General features: G+C 44.2%; 1 protein-coding gene across 11 annotated transcripts in view; it reads left to right on the top strand.

Moving 5' to 3' along the window:
• EHBP1 (EH domain binding protein 1) overlaps positions 1–25,754 on the top strand; it is a 156,428-nt gene that overhangs the window by 69,239 nt on the left and 61,435 nt on the right. For all 11 annotated transcript variants that reach the window (XM_088521261.1, XM_088521260.1, XM_088521263.1 and 8 more), the window contains 3 exons: positions 17,898–18,076; positions 18,713–18,761; positions 23,413–24,327. In XM_088521261.1, the coding sequence (XP_088377387.1) occupies positions 17,898–18,076; positions 18,713–18,761; positions 23,413–24,327 (1,143 nt within the window). The remainder of the gene's footprint in view (positions 1–17,897; positions 18,077–18,712; positions 18,762–23,412; positions 24,328–25,754) is intronic.

Below are 25,754 nucleotides of genomic sequence, written 5' to 3'. Positions count from 1 at the left end.
AGTTCTCAGTAAATAAAAAATGTACACTCCAATTTTCCTGATAGCTGTGGTGGCAAACGATCTTGTTTTTAAAAACAAAAAAGGCAAAACTGCCACCAGACCACACTGATAGCCGTGGGTCTGCCCAGCTGGTTTCTGAGGCCACGATCAGTTGGTGAAGGTCTGTAGCACCAGGACAGGGCACTAAGTCAGCTCCAGCGTGTCACATCGCCAGGCCATTTGCTAGTGTCACTCTTGTGAAAGTCACGGGGCTGTTGACAGTCATGAAAACATACTCTGGAGTTCGTAGCCAAGAACTTCTGACGGCCTTTTATGGTGTCAGGAAAGGAGAATATGCAGTCACGTAATAACCCCAAGCCAATAACAACATTTATGACTGTCAGTGCTATTGTCTCAGGTGTCTCTCTCTGGTAGAAACTAATACAAATGTTATGCGTGCTCTGGGATAGCCTACGCCCTCATGCCAGGCAAGCTCTCTGGTTTAAGCTCTGCTAAAACATGCAGGAGAAGTGGTGTGCTGTAATTAGAAATATATGTATTTTTTTCCTGCATCATGTGTAGTAACACATCTCCATCGGGTGCCCGTTGTAGTTCATTGCGTATCTGCAGTGGTTCAGGCTTTTTCAGAAAGCGATTTCTGTCTGATAGGCAGTTTATCCTTATCCAGTTTATCCGGAATCACTTCCATGTGAAAGAAAAGGAGTTCTCAAACACTTTCAAGGGGAGAAGAAGAAACCTGGAGTTCAAGGCAGAATATAAAATGTGAAACTCTTAGGTGAGTTTAATGGGAGTGAAGCAACAGTCTCCCAGTGCCAGGTGCCACTCTCCAAGATCTTGTACACACCGTGGTCTCCAGTTGCTCATTTTTCCTATTCGCATTTCCTTTGGCTTTATGAACCCCGGGTGATGCAGCGATATGAAGGGCTCATTTGGAAGCACAGGTGGGCAAATCAATACGAGGTGCAGTAATGCTGCCAAGCGGAGGAATTATATTAAACTGTGAACAGCACATGAAGGAGATCACTTATCGTCTCTCAGTATCAAAAATACCTCAATGTCACAACTCCCTGGCTTTCTGGAACATATTCTTTAATGATTTTGCTTCTTTCAGCTTCACATTAGCTGCCGAAGGATTGTACAGCTCATTTGCATGAGAACATCTTTGTAGCTTCCTCTGTAGATAGAGAGCTCATCCAGCCCGAGGAAGGCGCAGGGGGTAGTGGGCACAATTTTAAGATATCTACTGTTATGAATGTGTGCAAAAAAGACATTCCGAGAAAATCTATCTTAGCGTGCAGCCCTAAGAAACTGATCTTTTAAAGGAAGGACAAGCCACACGCATAATGTGAGCAGAGAGATAGTGAGATAGTCACGCTGAAGCATAGACAATTCATTAAACTTGCATCTTTTCAAGTGCTAAGTAATAAAAAGCTCCCTTTTTTTATACAGTACTTAAATGATCTCATATTACAGTTTGTGTGACTTTTAAATGGTGTTCACTCAGCTTAACTGGAAACATGCTTTTTGTGCATTCTTTACCATTAACTAATGTCTGGACTTGCAAGAACTTTGTTGGAATATGTACTAGAATCAACTGTTGTCCTCTTCACTTCCAAATATAAGGTGGTATTTTTCCATAATGCTGAGGGTCAGTGCAGCTTAAGGAATCTCTTCCTATGTCCTGAACTAGTGGATGCTTCAGGGTTTGGATTTACTGTGCTGTCTTCAGTCCCGATCCTGGCTTTCACATTCCCACCTTCCCTGCTCTGCTTGTGAGTTATGGGCATGATAGGAGCAGGAACACAGCATTGGCTTGGCAATAAAGCAGGAAGGTCCTTTCCACGGGAGCAGAAGCTGGCTGTGAAACATATGCTTAACATCCAAGTGATGTGCTCTATAAACGGGAAAAACTTTATGCAGCCACATGTACACACACATCACGCATTATTAATACACATTTATATTTGTAATTTTTTAATTAAAATTATTCCAGCCTCAACCATTCTGCAATTCTGCGATTCCGTGATTTAAGGTCTTAGCTGTAGTCCATATTTGGGGGGAAAAAGTTGTTGAAGGGAAAGGATTTAAAATTAGTGCCGAGAATCTAAACATCAGCAATAATGAGAATAATTTGTAAGCTGAAAAATGTTTGGCTCCTTCTGTCATTTTCATAATTGGTCTTTAAGGTATTTCTGCATTATTGATGCAATCTACCTCCTCCTGAAATGGATGGAAACTTTGTTGGGGCCTGCAGCAATCCTGGATCGGACCAGGTAGCACCTCTGCGAAGTGCATGTGCAAATAGTGTTTGGTAATTTCACTGGTGTTAGGACATTCAGAGACTTGTGTTTCAGATTTTTGTACTTATATTTATAAATCACAGTGCTCTTATCTGTCCTCTTTGTAAAGTATTGCTTCACTTCTTGTGGAAGAAAAAGGTGCCTTCTATGTAGGTAGTGACTGTGTTTTTATGTTTTATTTCATCTTGGAAGTTTTTTTACCAACCGTAGGCCACTTTGTGGGAAGGAAAACTACCTCTGTCCCCTGATGGTGGCACCTGGCAGTGCCAACCTGCGCAGAGCTGACGTGTGCCAGAGCCAAGGGCAGGATTGCTGCTATGTGTCCCTCAAACAGAAGATAACGATTTCAGGTTTTATTCCCCCCAGAATGAGACCAGCTCTGAAATCGCGTTGTCGTTTTCCTTGTGAATTCCCGTCGTGGTCGGCGTGGAGCCGGGAAGCCCCTCGCGCGGGCCTGGCCGCGCGGCCTGACGAGACACGCGGGCGCCGCGACGGCAGCGGCCTCGCAGCCGCTCGAGGGGAAACCCTGCAGTGGGGAGCCCAGCGGGGACGGCCACGCGGCCGCTTTTGGGGCCATATCTGCCCGTTGGAGGAGACGAGCACACGGAGACTCCCCCACAGGGCTGGGCCTCTCCACAGCGCTCTGAGGTGCGAGGGACAAGCGAGCAGCAGCGCAGGCCGTGCCCGGCCGCGCGGGGACGTGGGTACGGTTGGAACGTGTAATGGCCGCCTTCGACCTCTCGCCATCACCTCAGTTTTTGTCGCGTCCCGGCGGAGCGCGGACCAGGAAGGCGGCTGCGCAGAGCCGGTTTGCTCCGCTCGCCCGCGGGCTGGGCTTGGCTCCTCCGGGTTGGCAGGCGCCTGCGCTGGGAAATAAGCCTGTGTGAATAAATATTCCCGGGCTTCTGTCAGGATGAGTTATGGCCGTATTACAAAAATAATTATCTTCACTTCATAAATCAGCCTGATAGTTAACTTCGGTTTAGTTACTAATTCGGTGTTCCTACTAATCTGTCTTTGGTTTGGTCAGGTACTTAGGTATAAGAATAAATCACAGCTGTGAGCCAGAATGCTTGTTTTTCTTTCCTTTTTTTTAAAAAAATATATTTTTGTTTGTTTGTTTTTGTTGTTGTATTTTGTTGTTGTTGTTGTATTTCTTTGTTGTTATTGTATTTTTTTGTTGTTGTTGCTAGGGAAGAAACGTGAATCTTAAAGCAGAATCGGGCAGCTCTTCTGAGTAAAGCTGCAGTGCAGTGATGGCCCCAAAATGAGGTGTCTGCAACATCCATCCTGCTCGGGGCAAAACGTTGGGGGCAGGATTTTGCCTCCCTCATTAGTGTTAGATGGGCTGGTTAATTAAACGGGGTTGATTTGCGAAGCCAGATAGACCCCGAGGTTAAAAGCAGGAGAAACCAGGGAGCTCGAAGGTGCCTAGTCTTGCCGAGGGGCTGCCAATCGGTCAAACATTGCGCGTTTCTGCACGTTGCGGGCATCCTCGCTGGCAAATGCAAGTGCAAATTGCTTTAAGCAGAAAGAATCGAGCCAGTTAGTGGGAAACTACTGTGCTCCGGAGATGCCAGGAGCAGCTCGTATTGCAGACAGTCCTGAGGAGCAGGAGCCTGGATAATGAAGCAAGTCCTTGGGAGATAGTGCCGGCACGCTAGCTGCATGTTCTACAACAGCATTTTTGAGCCATGTTCAACAGCGCGCCTGCTATCGCGCCTCCATTTGTTGAATTCAGGATGACCTTTGCATGAATAAAGTCAAATAGGATTAAGGCAGGAATTTCCAACAATGGGAAAGAGCAACAGATGTAGCCGACTTTGAACGTGGGAGGATTGTTGATGCACGGTTGCCTAAAGGGAGTGTCTGCGGTGACAAAAACGAGGAGGGGGGGAACAACAATTTCCTTAAAAAAAATAAATAAAATAAATTAACTCCCTAAAGGAAAATAAATAGAGAAGGATCCAAAGGCATTGAGCGATCTCAGGTTTTTATTGACACCAAGCTGCCTACATTTTTTGAATGACTGCACCCTTTTAAATGCTTTTTCTTACTCCTTACAAGAACTGCCTGTTGTGTGTGACTATCACTATGTGAGCTATCTGGTTTTTATGTATAAAGGGTTTTAGATCCTCTTCTTTTTTTCTGGGTTATTTTAAGGTACAGAGGTAGAATATTGGGAGAAGGAGATATTATTTCTCTGCAGAAATAGTCATTTAAATACCAAATCCAAATCCTGCTGATATTTCTTATTTAAATTGATTTGCCCTACGTAGCAGCATATAGATGGATCTCTTTATGTACTCTTCATAGAGACTGTTATAGAAAGGAAAAAAAAAAAAACTATTTGGTAATCTTGTTCTTGGTTCTTGTTAACAAACAAGACATTTCTGATTTATAATTTTTAAGCAATTTCATACTTCATATGCCTGTTAGATAAACTGAATTTGTCTCCATCCTGATGTAAAATAGAACAGTGCACTTTTCTTAGAAGGCTTAGTAAAATATATTCATATTATAGAGAGAAATTTGGTTAGCATTTTTAAATACAACTTTTAAATGCAACTTTTTTTTAAAAAAAGGCAACTTTTGAAAACCACTGGGTTTCATTACTGACAAGAGGTGCTTTTCTATTTTGTAATAGTTGTGTCAATCCCAAAATACTTCATAGTCTGTAGTGATGAATAATGCACATATGAATAATGCACAGATTTTAAGTATAGTCTATACATGTAATTCAGGCAAATCATCTTTGAGAAACACACACGGGGAAAACAGATTTTAAAGTGTGAAGGAAATCATGTGCTTTAGCTCAGTGAAAGGTTTTCCAAGGAGCTAGCTAAAAATCGAAGGAATTAATGAAACTGCATCATAAATGCTAGGAAAAAAGTTGACTGGCATTGGAGATCTGGAGGTTTCATTAGTATTTTTTGTACCTTAGTGAAGTTGCTCGGAGGTTTAAATTGAAGCTCATATGGTGAACACCAACTTAATATGCATGTCTAGGGCGTAGCATCAGAAGCAGAAAACTCTGCCATTGGAATGAAGTGGATTCGTGCCCATTTTGGCTGCAGAAAGTGGCCTTCATTCTCCCGCGGGCTCCTTGCAGGGACAGGCACCGTCCTGTGCGTTGAGGGCACGAGTGCCCGTGCAGTCCCTGGCCCGTGTTGTGCGTGCCCAGCTATGGGAAAGGCCGGTGCCTTCGCAGAGCTGGACACGGGCAAGTGCCTTTGGAAACAGCAGCCTGACGGCAGCTCCAAAACCCTTGGATTTCACCTCTGCAGCCAACAAAACGCTGGAGGCAGGAATCCCATTCCTGGGCAGTGAAGCCTCTTCATCCACGTTTCCATGGGCTTCCATGACCCTGCAGCACTTTCCAGTTCCTAGGTTGTCTTTTCTATCTTTAAGGGAAGATGCACACGTAAGAGTGCAGTCCCATTTTCTTTGCTAGGCCAGCCGAAATCCCCATTCTCTCCCATTTTTCCAGCCCTCTGAAACAAGGAGTTGTGCTGTTCCTGGAGCCTTTGCACAAGTAGTGTTCCCTGGCTTGCTCTTAGTGGCACTAAATCTTTGAAATCCAGCTCAGCTTTCAAGCTTCAAAAATATCCTAAAATATTGCAGTCTGAAATGCTCAGAGTTAAAACATGTTGTATTTATACGTCTTTCATATTTTTCCCAGTTAAGCTACCTTATATCTTCTGCTTCTCTAGTGTAATGACGGTGATTTTTGACTTAAAAAGCATCTTGTCAGAATGTGTTTCTGTTGTTTCAAGTGACCTTACTTTTCTGAGTACAAATTTTCTTTAAAAGTTAATTCAAAGAATAGTTTTGATGCAGCTGGTCTAGCAGATCATGATTAAAGCATTTTTGTCCTGAAAGAATTAATTCTGCTTAATTACTCAACCACAGTAAATGCAACTATGAGCCCTTATCATAAAGTTGCCAAAGTGCTCTTAGGAACTCCACAAAAGGAAATAAAAGCTTTATTTTTATCTATTAAATGCCGTATAGAAGACTTGATGCATTTATAATGTGCCCACGTGGCATTTTTGAGACAGAGGTGCATAAACCAAAATTCAAATAAGAGATTGAGTTTAAAACTATATCACAGCAAAGTTCATTTCAAAGCTCAGCTAGTTTTTCATTATGACCACAGCCCTGTGTATCTACAGCAGCGCCGAAATTACACCCAGGCTCTTGCCACAGTCCTCCCTTGCATCTCCTCTCTTCCCTTTAGTCTCCCCATTTCATGTCCTAATCATTTCATCTTGTTATGCAATCAGATAACGTTGCTACACATTTATTAGCAACCCTACTGTCAAACTAGTAGTAATGCTCTAATTTACACTTCCCAAAGCCTGGAAATGCCCGTGTGGGGCTCCCTTCCTCCTCCCCGGCGAGCGCCGTGCGACACGCGGGCCTGCCGGGGCCTGCGCAGCCTGCGCGGCTCGAGCCTGCCTCAGCGCTGCCGCCTGCTCCGACGGCTCCCCCCGAGCTGCTCGGGGCTGGTTTACCTCAGCCTCGGAGCCGTGCGGGTGCCTTTGGCCGCCCGTGGCCACCGGGTGCTCCCGAAGGGCCAGCTCGCCGGCGCGGCCTCGGCTCCGCCGCCGGAGGAGCGGCGCCTTGGCCCGAGACCGGTCGAGCACGTTTCTTTCAGGCTGCTTAATTTTACTAAACGCGGGCGTATCCGCAGAGTCTGAAGGACACTAAAAGCACAGCCCTTCCTTCTGTTTGGATCCTGTCAATTCCCCCAAGTAATGTCTTTTAAGGATCTTAGTATGGTGGATATTAGCGCGTTAGGGAGCCAGGGCTGTCGGCGGCCTTGTCGCTGCGGAGTTGCCTGTATTCAATCATTAACCCGTGCATTAAATACATGCAACTCGGCAGCGACAAGGCCGCCGACAGCCCTAGCTCCCTGAGGTGTTAATATCCAACATATTAAGATATCCTGAATCCCTCTGTCTGCTACTGCAGTGGGACTTGGCTTAGAAACACCAAGTCTGGCTGGTCAGAAGCCCCTATAGAGTTGTCCGTTCAAGAAGCTCTAGCAGCCTCTCATCCCTGTGCAGGACGGTGCGCGTGGAATTGCACCTCATCACAACCCCTGAAGGTTCCACGTGTTTTCGTAGCGTTTCCTAGCTCGTCTGCTTGGAATTTTGTCTCTCCTTAAAACCTCCAAAATTCGTTATCCAAGTCATAAGCAGCCTTCGCCACACTTCATGGCAAAGCTTGTAGTATTTTGGACAAAATATTTATTTTTATTTATCTGGTAACATTTTTTTAATTGAGGGAAATTAGCTAGGAAAATTGCTGTTGAACAAATACTGTAGTTCTGAATGTCAGGCATTTTTTTTTAATTTTTGAAATGCCTTTTTCTTATGCTATCTTTGCAAACTGTGTGCTGATATTTCAGTATTTCCTTGGGTATTTCATTCAGAATTTTATGAAGAAATCCCTGGGATCCCGCCGGATTTTTACATGCGTGTAAAAAATAAAAGGATAGAAGAAGTCAGTGCTGTGCATTGCTGTAACACTCCTAAAATATGGCTAACGCCCAATTACTGCATGCTTAGACTTGGACGGTAATTGCTATTGAGCTGTAAAATATTTTGACAGTTTCCAACTGTTGTGTGGTTATTAGGCAGGCATCATATGGGAATGAAGTACAGTGATTTGATTAGTTTTATATCAAGAGCTGCTTAAATAAAGTCTTTCAAAAGAAGCATGTGGTATAAAGTGTTAATCAAAAGCAGTACTTAATTATTAGCAGCTTTTCTTGCCTTTTCGGGAGACAATTCTTGTTTTCTAAAGATTTTGATTTCTTAAGTAAGGCTTGCTATACCTTTATGCTTCAGCTTTTCGTTTACAAGCTTTTACTTGTTGAGTGCTAAAAGCATAACCACACCAAATTTAATTTGTAGCATGAAAATGATGTGTGTGTTTTTCAAGAGGATAGATTTGACAGTGTTCAAGCCTGAAAAGCTTGTGTTAATTATGTATTATAAAACAAAAAGGATATTTTCTCTTAACATATTTCTCTTTTTAGCGGCACAAGTCCTAGCAATTAGCAAATTTGGATAGCATAAGAATTCCTGGAAAAATACAGGTTAAGCCAAGTGGCACTTGAATAGCTGTTACTTTTTGTGTATTTTTATTTTCAAATGAACATAATAAGGCAAAAATATTCAAATTACATGCAAATTAAGCTCCAGATTGTGCCAGTCTTGTTATGTTCATTAAGCTATTGAATCTTTTGAGTACTGGCTGTTATTCCATGGGGGCTGTTCACAGAATAAGGTACTATTCAATGAGATAAATATATCTGTCTGCCTTTATAGCGCTTAAATAATGTTTGTTCCAGTGGGCAACTAAATCAGGGCTATTCAAGTCGGCCATTCCTCAGGTTTTCAGCTACTTTATTTCTTTAATAATATTTTGGGTTATATATTTAATTTATGAAAGGTTTTTGTGATGTATTCTGTTTGTGGTGGAGAAGGGTTTTTTTCATGTATCTATTGCCTTTTCTTAAAAACAAAACAAACCCAAAAGGCACTGAAATTTTATCTCCACGTTTGCTCTGCCCATGACCTCCCTGCTGTTGCTGTGGGACCTGGATCCAGCTGGTTGTGCCGCCGTGTCGCTCCCGATAGGACTGGTGGTCTGAATACCTGTTTTCACTGATCTGTAATCAAGTGGTTCCTTTTAATCCCTGTTGTCCGGGGTTTGAGCTGAATTCTTACCTGACAGATGACATAGTCTTTCTAATGTATCCCTGATTTGAAAGGGCTTTGTGGCTTGCTGAGGAGATGTGCTGAATGGGAGAGAACCTTCCTCGCTGGCAGCCGGGTTGTCCTTCTGCAGCCTCTTTTATACAATTAACAGAAAACCAAGTGACTTACTCCGTCCGATTACTCATTTGGAGTAAGGAGAGTGGCTCAGCTGGGGCTTATGGAACTTCCTATGCGCTCATTAGCTAAGGAAGTTAATTCTGGTTGTGCAGAAAAGCTAAAACGCAAGGTCCTTTGCAAGGATGGACATGACCGCCTGCCACGTGGGGCCGGGAGTCACATAACTCAGCTGGGGACATTGCTTGGTCTTGTCGCTTACCCAAAGACACGTCCGGCTTCTCCAAAGCGACGTTTTGCTCAACCTCTTTGCAGAGCGGTTGAGGTTGGCAGGGACCTGCGGGGACCTTGTCCAAACCCCCTGCTCGGGCAGGCTCTCTAGGGCATCTTGGCCTCTGAACACCTCCAAGAAGGAGGCTCCACGGCCTCGGGGTCCCATTGAAGGCTTCAGGTAGTGAAGAGGCACTGACTCTCTGCAGGAACCTGTGCCAGGGCAGTCTGTGCTGTCTGGGCGTACTGTGCTGTCTTCCCACTGAAACCTGAAGGGTTTTTGTTATACACTGGTATGAGGAACAAAGGATTTTCTTCCTCTTTCAGACTCCTGAAGACTTTGCATATTTCCTTCTTCTATGGTGCTTTTTTTTTTCTTCTCTAGCTTTCTCTGTGGTTCATTTTTCCCCTGCCGTTTCTTTCGGCTGTATTTTTGGGCTCTTCTTTACACCCTGCTCGCAGCTCAACATGAGATTACAAGTGCAGCGTTACTGATGCTGAGTGGAGTGGGAGAGGCAGTACATGTCTTGCAAGCTTTGCTCCTGTCTGTACATCTCAGGACGTTGTTTGCCTTTTTCACAACAACCCGCTGCTGTTGACTTATGTTCGGCTTGAATACACTGTTTCCCCCACATCCTTATATGAAGAACTGTTACCTAACCAGTTCTTCCCCATCCTGCGCTTATGCAAATGTTACTCTTTCCTATGCTGCACTTGTATCTCTCGAGTTTCATGCTAAGGGTGATTTTGTTCAGACCTTTCCTCCTCCGTGTGTGGTGGGAGCTTGTAGTGAATGTAACGTCCACCCCAGGTTCAAGGCCCAGCCTCTCATCTCCTTTGCTATTCAGGCATTCAGCAAAAGTGGGTCCAATAAATTAGTCTGCAGAGCCCCTCTTAGTGCCTCATGTCATTCTGACAGAGAATCATTTAAAACTAATCTTGAGTATGGTTTTCTTACTGTTTTGCATGTATGCTACATCGGTCTGTTTAAGGCTCTCTTCTCCTTGCTTTCTTATGAGAATTATCGTGACAGGCAGCAAAAAAAGAACTTAACTACAAGCAGAAAATGTGCTGTGTCTCCTGCCGCTCTCTTGCCTTCATCCATGTTGCAGAAAAGAAGTAGTTGGCGTGATCTGCTCACGACAAATTCATGTTGTCAGCTGCTTGCCTACGTTTTAGCATTCACGAGCCAACAAATTATTACTTGTTCCACGTTTTTTCAGTAGTTCCAAATAGCTTTTCAATAGTCTATGCTCTGCTGGTTCCTCTTCTTGCTGCTTTTGAAAACTGGGAGGGAATTTAGTCTTTTCCCAATCCAAGAGCATCTGGCCTGTCAAAACTCTTTCTAACCTGTTCTTTTCCACACCTGGCTGAGATCTGACCTTTTTGTGTCTGATCACAATAATGCTGGTCACCAGCTTGTCTCTGACCTGTAGAATAAAGACTGATGGAAGGAAAAAAAAAAAACACATTGAACATTTCAACCTTATCTGCATCATTTCTCTGTAGTTGCCTCTAACCCCTTACTGCTGAGTGGCGAAGCAGCATTTTATTGATCTTCCTCTTGTTACTGTTTGCATTGAGAGGGCTGCTTGTGATGCAGGAGGGTAGTGAGACTAAAATCAGCACATTTCTATTAAATCCTCGTTCACCTATAGCGATCCTTAAGCCTGATCTAAGGCTTTGGACACAGCAGCTCTTGCAGGGTTGTAGAACATGCGATTTTCCTCTTCCAGCCTTTGCTGGGCAGCGGTGGTTGGAGTTCAGAGCTCCCCATCAGGCCCCTGCGTCGTCAGTGCTGGACTTGGGAGCAACGTGTGCCCCAAGGACCTCGGCACCACGCACGGCGTTCCGTGTTGCTGCAATTCCCTGCGGATCCAGGGTTGTGCTCCCAAGTATCTACGAGAAAGTTGGCTCCTAGGCCAAGACTCACATCTCCTTAAATTTGCCTATGGCTGCGCATTAATATCCCCGGTGCACCAGGTTTACAAAAGAGACATCCTATAAATTTCTGTGGAGCAATGTGACCTTAACGAGCCTGCGGCAGAAGAGCACTGGCAAAAACAGAGCGTGTTGAAATGTTTCAAAGGTGGCAGAACGACCTGCATTTGCTTAATGGCTGACGTTAAAAAACAACAGAAAATCTGCAAAAGCAGCAAGAGTTCACTGTTTTTAGGAAGAATTGGCAGTGCCGAGCATTCTTAGCTTGCCTCATGCTTTCTTTCAGAAGAGATTCTTGTGACCTTTCCTGACAAGCTCCAACACTTTCATTGTTTGCTGCAGGCCTTTGAAATGTGGCAGAGATAGCCTTGGGCCCAGGGAGGTGCATTTTGCTCCTTCGCTTCACATTTAACGAAGTTAAAAGCTTTGAAAATTGCTATTCCTCATCTGTGGTTGAAGTTGCTTAATTCTGGCAGGCTGCCCGAAACCCTGAGCGTTGCCGGCGTGGCAGAAGGCCAGGAATTGTGAACCGGACGCGTCCTGGGCGCTGCTCCGCGGAGGAGCAGAGGCTGCGGCCCCGGTGCCACCGGAGCGCGGAGGGGACACGGGAGGTGGCTCCTCTTCCCAGAGCAGGGAAACGAGGCCCTTTCCTTACGGGGGGCCCGTGGGCGCTGCTCTATTGCCAAGATGGTCAGCAGAGAAGGAGCTCAGTGCTCGCTCGAGCTCGGTGGGGTGACTTAACCTACCCGACCCTGTTTCTTTTGTTGGAAAGGTCTCGTTTTAGGTAAAGGCTGCAGGACCTCAGGGAAGAGAAGACGGGAGCCTCCAGTAACACTCGCCTCTTAGAGGACCTTGCTGGGCCTTCTTTATTTTCCTGGCTCCACTGCCATCAGGTGGAATTACTGACACATAAGTGACCAAATTCCTTCTGTTGTCTCAGATTTCCCTCTCCTTCACCACCTCTTTAACATAATCTTTCCCTTGCAGTTGGTAAACTCGGGGCTTCTCCAGGTGGTGAGTTAGCTGTCCTGCCTTCCGCTGCGAGGACTGCGATTCCCTGTTCGGAGCATCCACAGGGGAGGGAGCTGCGGATGGTTGTTCAGCTTGAAATAAACAGTCTGTCCTTGCCTTCATTAATCCCCACGAGCAGACAGGCTCTGCGTCCCGTTGCCCAAGTGAGGAAATTATCTCAGTCGTTGAAGTGTTGTGGCTTGTGGTTCTGAAGGCTTGGGGTTCAGTTCAATAGCGCTTGCATTGCTTTTTTACTCTATTAATCCCAAACAACAAAACCGAAACCAAACCCTTAATGTAAAATCCTAGGCTAAGAAGAAGTTACTTCCTTGCTGGACAAAGTAAAAGCAAAGTAAAAGTAAAAGTTGCCAGGTAATTACAAAAATTGCAAAATTAAGTGCTTAGAAGTTTTGAATTGCCAAAATTAATTTTATATCTGTTAGTGTAGTCTCTCCTATTTTTGTGTGCATACCGTTTATAAATTTAAGATTACATACTATGTTTTCTCTGATGGATCACTTCTCTACAAAGTTCTTAGAGCAGAATTGAGCAGACCTGTAATAGAATAGGTGTCTGCATTAGTGCCATCTTATTTTTCATAAAAAATAAAAGTTGTTTAGAGGAGGAGGATGGTCTCTTCAATGCACACCATGAATGCCACATGGCACAAATAGCCTGGACAGGGCTCATGACATCAGACTTCGGTGTGACATGGACCAAGCACATAGGATTTGAGGCTGTGGATTGCATGTTCCTGTCTTCTGGGTGTCCAGGTCTTGGCTTGATCTTAGCTTGGTCAAGTCTGAAACTTGATTTTCAGTTATTCTGAGCACTCTCGATTGCCCTTGGAGCACAGAGAAGGTGCAGTTGCTTTGGTGGCATCTATTGGGTAGAGTCCTTGAGTTCTCATGGTAGCTGATTCACTTTATTGGTTCAGAAAAATTATTTAATTCCATCTCGGTTTCCCTGTTTGTGAAATACCAGTTGTGAGTCTCTTTACTGTGTTGATGAGCTCATGTATCCATTGCAGAGCACTCCAATGTTCTACGATGATTGTCACCTCGGAGATCCCAAGGAAGTTCGTGTGCTGCATTTGGATCATAGACCTTAAATGCAACCATGTCATACCCTATAAAATAAGAAATAATGAGCAACAGCTTCTTACCTGGAGCAGTGAGGCAGACTGGGATGGTGTGAGGAGGAACTGGTAGTCGTGATTAGAATAGCTTGTTTGGGAGCTTGGACAAGTAAAAATTATGTGGACAAACTAACTCCAACACAAGGACTTCTTGATCACGTGCATTATTTTCACAAGTCCAACGTATTCAATTAAATATTACACCACATGGTTAAACATGCTCAAAGCACTAAAAATAAATACCCCCTAAACTATTTTGAGAGGCAAATTTGTGTGGAATAAACCTTGAAGGAAATTATTCCTTCCCCAGCACGTGGCTCCTGTCCGCAGGGCTGCCAGCACGTGCCTCCCATGTCTTTGGCAAAGCCATCTAATGTGGAAAACCACCACGCAGGTTGTCCATGCTGCCTTGGTTGCTTTCTTCTTCCCAGACCATGCAGGAACGTCGTTGGGGTTGTCTAGAAAGCGACATTTGTTCCATATTCTGTTGTTTTAGATAACGTGTGTGAGCTTTTGGTGCTTTTCCCTAGCATAGTTGGGAAAAGTTTTTTCTAACGTCATGACCAGCACTGTATGCAGCTGAAAAGCCCTAAAGATGAAATCCTTTCACCTCCGTCACCACCAGGGAACTTGAGGCACATCCCAAGGATTCACCTTCCTCCTGGCCTTCCAAATCCTGCCAGGTTCAGACATCAGAGCACAGTGTCTGCCTGGGCAGGTCCGCCTGGAGATTGGGCAGGTGTCTAAATGTGAGGGTTGTGATCGAGTACAGAGTTGTTTCATTGTGCTGAAATGAAACCTGTTAAATGCTGCTTGTTTTGATAAACAATTATCAAAAAAAATGTCATGCGTAAACCTTTTAAGGTAAACGTTTGCATTTTTTTTGTATCCATAATAGCTGAAGGCACAGCCAGAAAAACAAGGAAGACAAGGTTTAAAGATCCCTAGTGCTGGAGAAATTTGGGATTTACCTAAATACTTGCTGGTGCTGATACGTAGGAAACAAATTCAGTGAATTTGTAACTCTTACAGGGCAGCCAGATTTCTAGATTTGTCATCTTTAAGGATTGCAGACTTTGGAGAGGTTTTGTGCAGTCATACCCAATATCATGCAAGGGTGGAGAACAGGTTGTTAAATTGACTTGTTGCATCAGGGTTGTTAGATAGCGCCTAACATTCCTTTTTGGGAAGTGGGACTGACCAATAGATGATAAATCTAGCAGACCTCTCTAATACTTGGACATACCTTGGGCTAGAAAAAAAAAAAAAAAAAAGAGCAATGTCACTTGTATTTCCTTGTATCACTGAAACCATCATGATGTCTTGGTGACTTGCCCCTTGAAAAATAAATAGTCTCAGTTGGGAATAGATCCTCGTGGCCCAATTGTATTGAGGTTTTATTCCATCTTCAGAATAAGCCACAAAGCAGTTTTAGCCTGTTCTTTCTATTCTTTCTGTGCTGTTACTAGTGAAAAAACAGCTTTTGACTTATTCTTGGACTGTTCCACGGGCCAGAATAATCAAAAATAAATGCATGCTGGCCACACACAGGCCCGCCAAGGGCATAAATGCTACTAAAAGAGCCACATGAAATTTAGAGTAGTCCTGAGCTGGGCAGTTCTTGTGGGTTAAGCCCTGTATTTGAAAAATAAAAATCTAGAATAGTATTTTGATGATATAAAATGATCTATTTGACTGAAGTGTATTGGCTGGCTTGTCCCTATGGCATCTCTGTGGCAGCTTTCAGACCACATCCCAGTTCTGCTGAGTTTCCCTGGCTTCTGCTCCACGCAGCTCCGTGTGTCACGGTTTGTGTCACCTCCCTGTGTGCCGCTTTCATTTACCCCCTCTTGGTTTTGGTGAGCTAGACGGCATTTTGGCTTTGGTGAGGGCAAGGGAACATCCCTTTCCCTCCTCTCCATCAAACAAGGACGGGGCTGTTGCCTCTTGAGGAGCGCAGCCCGTGTGTCGGCCGGCTGCAGGTCTTCCCTAGGCCGCCTTGGAGCCCCATCCCCATCTCAGCCTCTCTCCCCTCATTAGGCAGCTAATTAGCCTTCCTGGACCGTTACCTTGCCTCCCATCCTCTTTTGGGGGTTGTGTTTGTTAGTGTAAGGTTAACACCACAGAATGATCCACCCGTGTACCTGCCGCTGCGCTCAACTTCCCTGCTCCTCCGTAGGCCTCTTCCAGGCATCCCGCGGCCTTCGCCGCCGCCTCCCGCTCCCCTCTTTCCACACGGGTTTCCAGGGAATGTGGCCTAGCGCAGTTGAGAGGGTGTTGTAAGAGCAATCTGGCTAAGAACCTTCGTTTCGTTTAACCAATTCCTACCTCGCCGAAAAATATTCGCGAGGGGTAAGTGGCGGTGTTGGTGCTCGCGCTGAACCTGTGGCCTCGTGTGCGTGAGCTGCAAGCATTGAAGGAAAATATTTTCCACAAAGCTATTTCACCAAAAAAATCAAGCCCAGCTTTTTAGCGCTGCCAAGCGCTTTAAGCACAATTTGGCCATTATTCAGGTTTTGGCAGTGTTTTTGGAGGCGAACAGCTCATCGTAGGTTAACTAGAAAAGCTTTTACTCAGGTGGTGGATAACAGCATAACATTGTTTTATTATTAATTTATCTTTCATCCCCAAATTTTCGAATCCCTGATCTGGAAAGGAAACAGTGTATTATTTCTGCTTTATCAGCTAGAGAAAAAGAAATGGTGCAATTCTGTTGTGCACGTGCTAAAATTGTGGATGAGGTATGCTTAGAAAAACTGCCGTGGATGGAAGCACAAAGTTGGGAAAAGCCCTTCAACTTACACTTCGGTTTTCCAGGAATTGTATTTTGGATTTAAATTGATAATTTGGAAATAGCATTCTAACTTCAACTAAATGTATTGATGTAAAAGCTTCTGTTGACCTTTAATTGCTTCTATAAAACCTAGTTTTAAAATCGCTTAAGTATTCAGTTTATGCTAGCCATGATGAATTAAGGCATTTAAAAGGTAATATTGCCTAGGGTCGTTTCAGAATTAACTGAAGAGAATTAGGTGATGACTGGAACATTTCATGTTCGTATGTAGAGATTTGGCAACAAGTGAAAAATGACTTTATAGGTGACATTTAATATAATTAGTATGTAGTACGGTTTGACAGGTGTAGCTCTGCCCTTAAAAATATTAGCAAAACTCATTTTTTTGGTATCTCAGCAGTGCTATTTTCATCATTCTCCCCCAGCTGCATTACTTCATGTATATAGTTGAGATATCAAACATATTTTAAGTAATGTAACTTAAATTTGGGGTCAGTAGTGAATTTTTTTTCACTCCATTTGGTGAAAAAAGGCAGATCCTGACCCATAGGTACCTCGCTGGGAGCAGCTGTCCAGAGGCTCCTTAGCAATATGTGTTACTCCGATTAAAACTGGATGCATGGAGCCAAAAGTGTGCCGTGTACTGCTCATCTTCTTCCCTGTTTTGTGCACCTCTGCTAAGATGAGAGTTAATTCAGCATCGCTAGAGATATTTAAAATATATCCATTCTGTGCGTGCTAAATTAGTTGGCGGTGGCTCGTTCTGAGGATGAGGTTCGTGTGTGTTTATAAAACAACTTCTAGGGCTGACTCTCTCTTCAATTTTAAATGAAAAATCACTGCCTTGCTTCTGCCCGTGTTCTTCCCCCCCAGGAATGAGGCCCGAAATCAGTGTGAACCAGCGCGGAGCTGCTGAGCACTGACAGACTTCAGTCAAGTGGGGGCATCCTTGGTCTTTCACAGATAGGCAACATGGCCAAAAGGATTTGCCTGCTCAATTTAAGTGCCCGTGATAAAATAAATTACTGGCTCTGTTTTTTCTATCTTCATTTGGGAGCTCTCTAGCCATAAAGTGAATAAATAGGAGGGTGTATATACATTTTTAATTCTATTACGCTGACAGAACGAACGGCCTCAGTTTTTTTCTTCCGTAATTCCACCTTTTGGATTTATGTTAATCCGATAGCTGGGTCTGTTTAATTGCGTCTAAGGACTTTTTTAAAGCGGAAACCTTTTTGCACGGCCGTCTCGGTGAGTCCCCTGCTGAATTCACGCACGTGTGGGCGCCCGGGCCGGCACCCACCGTATGAGCTCGGAGCCCTTCCTAGTTTTATTGCCTTGTAATTCTTTTACTGCACTAAATGAGGTGTTAATGAGTGAGATGTTAATAAAATACAGGTCACAAACACTGTTACTTGTTTACTCCGATCAGTTCCAGGCAATGGGAGTCTGTGTAGAGCCGCCCGTGTTGGGAACCGACAGGACCTCTGCTCACGTTAAAGCTTTCACCTCATCTGGTTAGGTCGATTAATGTTAATTCTCATCTTCCATTAAATTCTTTCATCTTCTCCTTTTCTCTTGTTCTCTTCTTGCAGCCGAGCCCGATACCGAGTCCCGTTCTGGGGAGGAAGCCGAACGCGAGTCAGTCTCTGCTCGTGTGGTGCAAAGAAGTTACCAAAAACTACAGGGGAGTGAAAATCACCAACTTTACTACGTCGTGGAGAAACGGTTTGTCCTTCTGCGCAATACTGCACCACTTCCGACCAGATCTCATGTAAGTTGTGGAACTTGTGCGTGTTTAAGCTAAAAGTCTCACAGGAAAAAATGCAGCTTTTTCCATAAAAATCGCTGCTCCTTTGAGGTCTCGAACTCTTCCCCGCTTCCCTTTTCACCCAGCAACTCTCCTTTCTAAGAAAACAGATCTACGAACGCTCACACTTCCTGACCCCTTTGCTCCCCCTTGCTGCCCAAACTGTCGTTTCTCCCCTCTATATATGATTTGATTTTCTTCTTCTTAATCTTATACAAAGACCTGACTTCAAGATGATTATGAAAATTGGGCTGGTGTTGAAATGAGATGAGAGAAATCAGCCCGTAGCTCTTTGTACCCTGACAAGGAGGGATTACCTCCTGGTAAATTTGGTTGTCAAGGCCGGCCTCTACTCCCTGCCTTAACTTCTCTTTTAGATGGAAAGCTTCGGGCGATGAAACATGGAGTCGGTGGTTATTTATTTATTTATTTACTTATTCCTTTAATTTTCCACGCTATTAGTTTTGTTGATTGAATTGCTGTGAAATTGCTGGTTACTGTATGATATTATTGTATGTCAAATTTTTAGATTCGGTTTGTTTTAAAACTGCTGCTTTTATCAAATACTACACATACCCACTGTGCCATTTTCCCCCTCAGTGACTACAAGTCCCTGAATCCTCAAGATATTAAAGAGAACAACAAAAAGGTAAGAACTGCCGGGGGAAGGGAAAAGGAGAAAAAAAAAAAAAAGGAAAGACGACAACATAGCTTCAATTTTGGCTTCACGGCAGGTTTTTATTAGTTTTGGGGAAGTGAGGTGGTTTTGTAAGGTCATAACTGCAGCTCACAGAAGACGTTCAGCCTCCCGTGGCTCCAAGCGGGTGCATTATTGACTCCAGTTTCTCGTGGTCTTTAGCATTCACAACGAGCACGAGGCTGGCACTGGGGTTTGATGTTTGCATGGCCTACATTAACTGCAAAGAGAGGGAGAGCAGGGCTGGGGAGTGGTTCATGAACACTAATCTTTCCAATCAGACGCTTAATAAAAAAAGGAAAATTTAAGAATGTGGCTGTTTTGGGGTTGCCTTGCATCAGGCTTCTCCTGCCATGGCTCTGATAGGGCTACTTGTGTTCAGCACAGTCAGTGTTGCTCTGATAGTGACTTCTCCATCTCAAACACAATATTTTGCATCAACTTCTACACTGGATAATCAGCTAGGTGAAGGAGGGGTGCTAAACCTGAATTCTTACGCTACGTGAAAAGCTTGGGATGAAAAGTGTTGAAAATGAACCAATATATTAGCAAAACAATCACTGGCATTGCACTGGGCCGCTGTTTTAAGCCTCTTGTGAACTGTGTTTGTCTCCCTCCGTGATGCAAAGGTGTCAGTGCTGCACTGGAAGGACACGAGCTCAGTTTGGGACACACCAAAAGACTCTCTATTTCTGGCCCCTGTTTTAGACTCATTGCCAGCTTTGGGATGTAGCTGCATTTGGCCGGAGGGACACGATTAGAAATGATAATTTTCACATAAAAATTACGTGGGGTCATGTATGCAACGATTAGAAAATCGTTTCTGATAATCATCTGAAAATTGCTTTTAAGTAGCTCACTTCCTGATGCTGTGATTTTGTTTTTACCCTGCTTTAGCGATACTGGATTTAAGTAATTGGGATATAGGTATAAAAAGATACTTTGTGCAAATTAATTAAAGTCATCTTTATATAGCTAGTGGAACCAGGGAGTGTTAGATCGGAGATATGAGGAGTTTCTCGAGGTGCTTTGTTAAAATTAGTTTGTGTTTAGGGTAATTACAGTGTAATGTGCCTGAATACTTAAGTATTAGGCAGGAAGTAACTCATCATTAAAACGGTGCTTAAGCACTGTAGATAGTGAAATGTCTTAGAAGTGGCGTTATCTAATCAGAGCTTCAGACAACGGTGTCTTTTTCACGGTAATACCCGGTGCTGCAGTTCCCCGGGTGCATTCCCAGGTTTTCTGTGGCCGTGGCCTTGAACCTCGAGTTTCCTTGGATGCACTGGCTAATTAACGAGGATGATTCAAGATGGAAAAGAGTGGATAGATCATTAATTAAAAGGTTCTTCTTAAATCTCTTGGATAGATCTAACACAACTATCCACACAAGCTTCTTTTTAACATTAATCCCCCCCCCTTTTTTTTTTTACTATATAGATTGGATTGCTAATAAACAATAAGAAACAACTTATTAAAATTGCAGCATACAGAAAGTAGAGCCGCTTACCAAGGCCAGGGATTTTCCAAATCACACATCCCGCACGTTACAACTGCAAGTTTCTGAGCTGCATTGGGCTGACGCTGGAAGGGGATGAAAAGAGTGGAAGGGCACAGCAACATGGCTATAGTTGTAATGTGCAGTTTTTAATCCCTTTTTTGTTTTCAGAAGATTTTTTGATTCAAAGGGTTGTTGTTTGGAAATGGTCATGTATCTCCTGAGTGTTAGATTGGCCCTTTAAATTTTCCTGACGCTTTTATTTGCTTTTTTTCGCCCTGTTTTGAAGCATTTCTATTAAATTCCTCAATACTTTCATACTCAAGTTATTGTCTTGACCAAATACTCCATTTCCTAAGGAAGGAATCCATTTCAAATACATGTTTAAACAGGGGAATTCAAAATTGCAAGGGTAGCACTGAACAAAACCAGAAATTCCTCACTTGAAGCTGGCAGCTGTATTTTTGTAGTAGATACTCATCTTTGAGTATACTTTGATTTGGAGAACGCTGTATCCTATCCTAACTCTGCTCATGCTTTGTGCTAGTCACAGACATTAGGCATCTGTAAATATGCTGAAAGTCAAGACAAACTGTTTTTGTATCAAACCCCCAAGAAGAAGCTGCCACATGTTGCTACGTGGACGTGTACAGAGCATATCCATGCTGTTTATAATGAGTGTCTAACGGGTGCAGACCTAATTGCAAGCCCCTGCATGACTTGAGTCCTTCAGAAGCAGATAAGGAAAAATGCATCTTGTCCTCAGCAAGGAGAGAGGGCAGAAAGTGAAGACCTGGCATCCCTGGAAAACTACTGTGTTTAATCTCAGCCATCAGCAGAAGAACTTAGCAGGCAGCAAAAAGTAATTGCCGCCGTATCAAGAATATCCCTCGTTCCAAATTAATTTCTTCTGCTTTGGTATTGCCCATTCTAAGCAAGCGCCTCTCCTAATGACTCTAAAACACTGTCCCCACCTTTATTTTACAGACCCTGGGATATATTCCTCGGATTTAGTTTTATTAGCATATAAATAAGAAATGAAGGGTATAAAGGAGTTCAGGTCAAGTCATGGTGTGGGCCTGGGCTGCCTGGCAGTGCTGAGCCTGTCCCGGTGCCTTCGTCATGGGGCAGCAGCGCCCAGAGCCGGCTCCTTCAGCCCTCTCCATTCTCTTCCTTCCCTCCCGCCCCTGTTTTCCTGCTTTTTGGCCCGTTCTGGAGCTGTGTCTCCACGTACTCCGTGCGTGGTTTCCCCTGTTACTCCCGTGTGCAAGCACAGCTCCACTTTCAGGAACGGCAGGACGATCCCTTGCGTTGGACCTTTCCAAAAGAGGCTTCTGCACCACAGAGCAGCAAAAAAATAAAAATGGGGATTTTTGACCAAATCATTTTGCACATGGAGAGCCCCAAGGGCTTAGAAATAAATTATGCAGATAATTCATATGTATGTGGATAAACTCTCTGAATCCTTTGCTAGATAGGTATAAGAGCTGCTTAACCAAAAACACCTTGACCAGTTATACCTGGGTGAGAGGGGCAGCGTAGCAGATTTTGAGAGGACAAATTTACAGGGTCAGGAATAAGGGAGAAAGTAGGTTTGAAAAGTGACTTAAAGGGAAACTTGGTGGCCCGTGGCTGCAGAAGGGCTCCAGGACATGGTGGGGAGCAGGAGAGCCCCTGCTGCTGTTAACGCTGCTAAAATGCCTTGGTTTGCCACGAGATGCTGTGCCAGACCCCATGCTAACGAAGCATTGAAGATTTACTCCTATGAAAGGCAACGCTTTGAAAACGAAGAGGGTGCGAAACCGTAATTAACTCCTCTTTTCTTCTTTCCACTCTTCTGAAATGATATGAATTGCAGAAATAGCGTAAAACTGGGATAGACTTGAAGACAGTTTATTGTTTCCTTGCAAAGGAACGTGGTCTTTTCCGTGTTTTAGTCAGCATCCTTTTGTTGTTTTTGTTCAAAGTCCTGTAGGAATGACTGTTAAAATTTTAGAATCCTTCGGAGGAGGATAAAAAGGAGATGCAAAATTACTGGGGAGGAGATGCCCGAGTGCTTTAAACCTAACAGGAGGCCTTTTTAAAGGCTTCCTTGAAACACAATATTGTCTTCCAGGGTTAATCCAGGATAGTAATAATTAATTGTAAATTGAGAAACAGCTTTAATTCTTCAAAACTAGAAAAACCTGATGCACCAAGCCCACTCTCTTAAAGAGCTGGCAGAAATAATACAATGTGCCCTCACATACCGAGAGGCTTTCAAACTGCGTAGCTTTTGGAAAGAGAAGTGAGACTAAAATTCACTCTCCCTTTTCTATAGATGTAGCACAAACATGTTTTAAAAATGCATTTTTTTTTTGCTAAATTGGTGTGATTTTTGCCTGGTATCAAATAATCTAAGGTGTTGCTCTTTTTGGCTATCTGGACGTAGTTTTTCATCAACACAAATCACTGCAATTACACGACCAGTAGAAAGGAGAAGGTTGATCACCAGTGATAAAGCCCAAGATGGATTAGTGTCGTGTTTCTTTTATCTTTGTTCCTTATCTTAAAAACCCATCCTTAGTTGGTTTTTTTTTTGTCCCAACTCTTACACTTTTTTATTTGCTTGCCTCCTGCTACCTGAGTGAGAACCACTTAAGATATTAGTAGGTTTTCTTAATGCAAATGGAAGGATTTTTAGATTGCACTTTCTTGCCCATCTTTTTACTCTTGATAGTGGCTTTATTCTGAATAACAAAAAATATTATATTATAGTATGGTAATAAGTTAAAAATGCTTAAAATGGTGCCGTTTGCCTGTCTTTACTGGTCGTATTCTCTCGATTTGCGTTCTCATGAAGCTATCCTAGGAGATATGTAGAATCCATCAGGAAAAATCTGTGAGTTCAGAGACATTGGGTTATGCAACAAAAAATAGTAACTGTCACACTACTGGCAGTTACTGAAAGAATAAAGAGTAACAGCTCCAAGCCCGTACCTGTAGCTGGGGGTGTTGGCTACGTTTATGTTTGCTTATTTTAACTGAAACGTCCACGGGCTTTTTGTGGTCTGTTATATGTAAAAACTTCTGCGTTGTAACCTTTTTTTTTGTCTGTTTTTGAAGGCATACGATGGCTTTGCCAGCTTGGGCATATCGCGACTGCTGGAGCCTTCCGACATGGTTTTGCTAGCGATCCCGGACAAACTGACTGTTATGACCTATCTCTATCAAATAAGGGCTCATTTCTGCGGCCAGGAGTTGAACGTGGTTCAGATAGAGGAGAACAGCAGCAAAAGCACCTATAAAGTGGGTAACTACGAGACGGACACCAACAGCTCCGTGGATCAGGAGAAATTCTACGCGGAGCTGCACGACCTGAAGCGGGAGCCGCCGCTGCAGCCGCCGGACAGCGGCCTGGCAGACTTTGCCTCTCAGGACGACTCTGTGTTTGTGAACGACAGCGGCGTGGGCGAGTCCGAGAGCGAGCACCAGACCCCCGATGACCACCTGAGCCCCAGCACGGCCTCCCCTTCCTCTCGCAGGACTCGGAGCGACCCCGATGCGCAGAAATCCCAGCAAAGCTCCGGGAGGACTTCCGCCTCGGAGGAGGTCGGGAAGGGCGGCAGCGCGGACGCGGCCCAAGTGCAGCCCGTGCTGGGAAAGAAGAAGTTGCTGAAAGCCGACACTTTGGACTTGAGTGACCTGCAGCACGTCAGTGATCCCCAGGAGGACGCGTCTCCCACGGGTGCTTGCGAAGACGGTGGCGGGGAAAGGCACCAGAGTTCAGACAGTCCCGTTGGCTTCTCGGAGCATGGGAATCTGGGACATGCGGGATCCCCCGAGAGCGCCAAAGGAGATCCCGGTTCGCCCGGCACAAAGCCGGGTTTATCTCCTCCTTCCAAACTGGGATATTCCTATAATAACGATGCAGATCTGGTGAGGAAAAAGCGTGCTTCCCTGAGGCAGGGAGAAACTGATTCTGAGCCCGACACCAGAGCAGCTTTAAATCACACAGATCAAAGTGCAAAAACAGCCCAGGTAAGAATTCAGCTTCTCTGTGTGTGTGTTTGGGTCAGCGTGGAGTTTCCACTCGAGTTCCTTCTCCCTGATTATCATTTACACTATATCTGCAGTGTAAGTGGCAGAGTAGGTGGCATATTCTTATTGCTGGACAAATCAGACCGCTTTAATAGCGGAAATGTTTAGGCTAATACATGATGCTGAAAGAAAGAGCCATTGCATTTCAAGTAAGTATTTTCCAGCAGCAAAAAGAAGGAGACTTTGGGGCTTTGGCCACTGAGTATGGAATCCCCAGCATCTTTCTTCTGAATATTGCACGCTGAAGGAGTAAATAAAAAAATGTTCTCAATTCACTGATCCATATTCAAAAAAATGTAATCTTCTGAATGATTTGAAATGTCCCGCTCAGATTTCTAGCTCTTGTCGGAGAGGCCACGTGCCCTTGTGAGCACGGCCCACGGTGACGAGGAGGGACTCCTGCGTGCCATGTCGTGCTGTTGATGGAGCGGCCTTGAGCGTGTTGCTTAACTGGAATATCGGTTTTCCGATCTGGAAAGATAAAAAGCATATGCCCACCCAACGTGAAGATTTATGGCGAGGATGAAAGCCGAATATTGTAGAAATGCTGAGCATTATCAGCAAATAGTATCATCAGAAAAATATGTAAAAAATGTTATCAGCCCTGCTTACAAATGTGCCAAACCAGACTCATAAGTTTATCCCCCTAAAGAACTTTCTTAGTTTTGGTTTGATTTGGCTTCATGCCATTAGCTGTGATAAGAAAAATCTGCAGGCAGTATTCGAGTATTGTGGATTGGTTTAAACACTTTTACGTTTTTTTCCATTTTGTTGTACTGTGAGGATTCATTTTGTTGTAAGACAGGCAGTCCATAGGTGGATGGTAGCAGACAAAATATTAGTTTCTTGGTCAGCTAATTTCTATCCTTTAATAAGTGAAGCCTCATGAATTTATTCATCATCATCTCTGGGCAGTGGATGAGAAAGGAACAGTTTGGCCCACACAGAATAATGCAACACGGAGAGATAGACATGGTGTTTTCTGAGGAGATTTTCATGTGCAAGAATGTGGCACACCAAGGAAAAAGGAAGAGATGTCTCTAGAGACCTTTGGGCCTTGTTAATCTTCTGAGCGTTTGCACAAAGGACTCCAGTCTCAACCAGGAACCTCCAACTTAACCTCCGTGGTCAACTTGGGTCAACCGCTTTGGCCGTCGCAGGAGCACAGCCTGCAGCATCTGCCGCATCGTGGAGCGTGGAGAGGCCTGGAGACACGTTTTTCCAGGGTCTTCTTAGCTGCCCTTGCCTGAGGATAGCTTGGAATATCACCTCAGCTCCTCCGCAGGCCTCCTCCTCCGTTATTCCTGCTCCGCGTGGCCGTGTGTGTGAAGCTGGGACTTTCCTGTGGATATTCCTAAATCAACCAG

Source organism: Tinamus guttatus, unplaced genomic scaffold (assembly GCF_059628265.1).
Source record: "Tinamus guttatus ecotype Peru unplaced genomic scaffold, ASM5962826v1 Tinamus_guttatus_pri_ptg000116l, whole genome shotgun sequence".
Taxonomy (NCBI): domain Eukaryota; kingdom Metazoa; phylum Chordata; class Aves; order Tinamiformes; family Tinamidae; genus Tinamus; species Tinamus guttatus.
The sequence above is the reverse complement of the archived record's forward strand: the minus strand, read 5'-3'. Positions and strand labels throughout refer to the sequence as shown.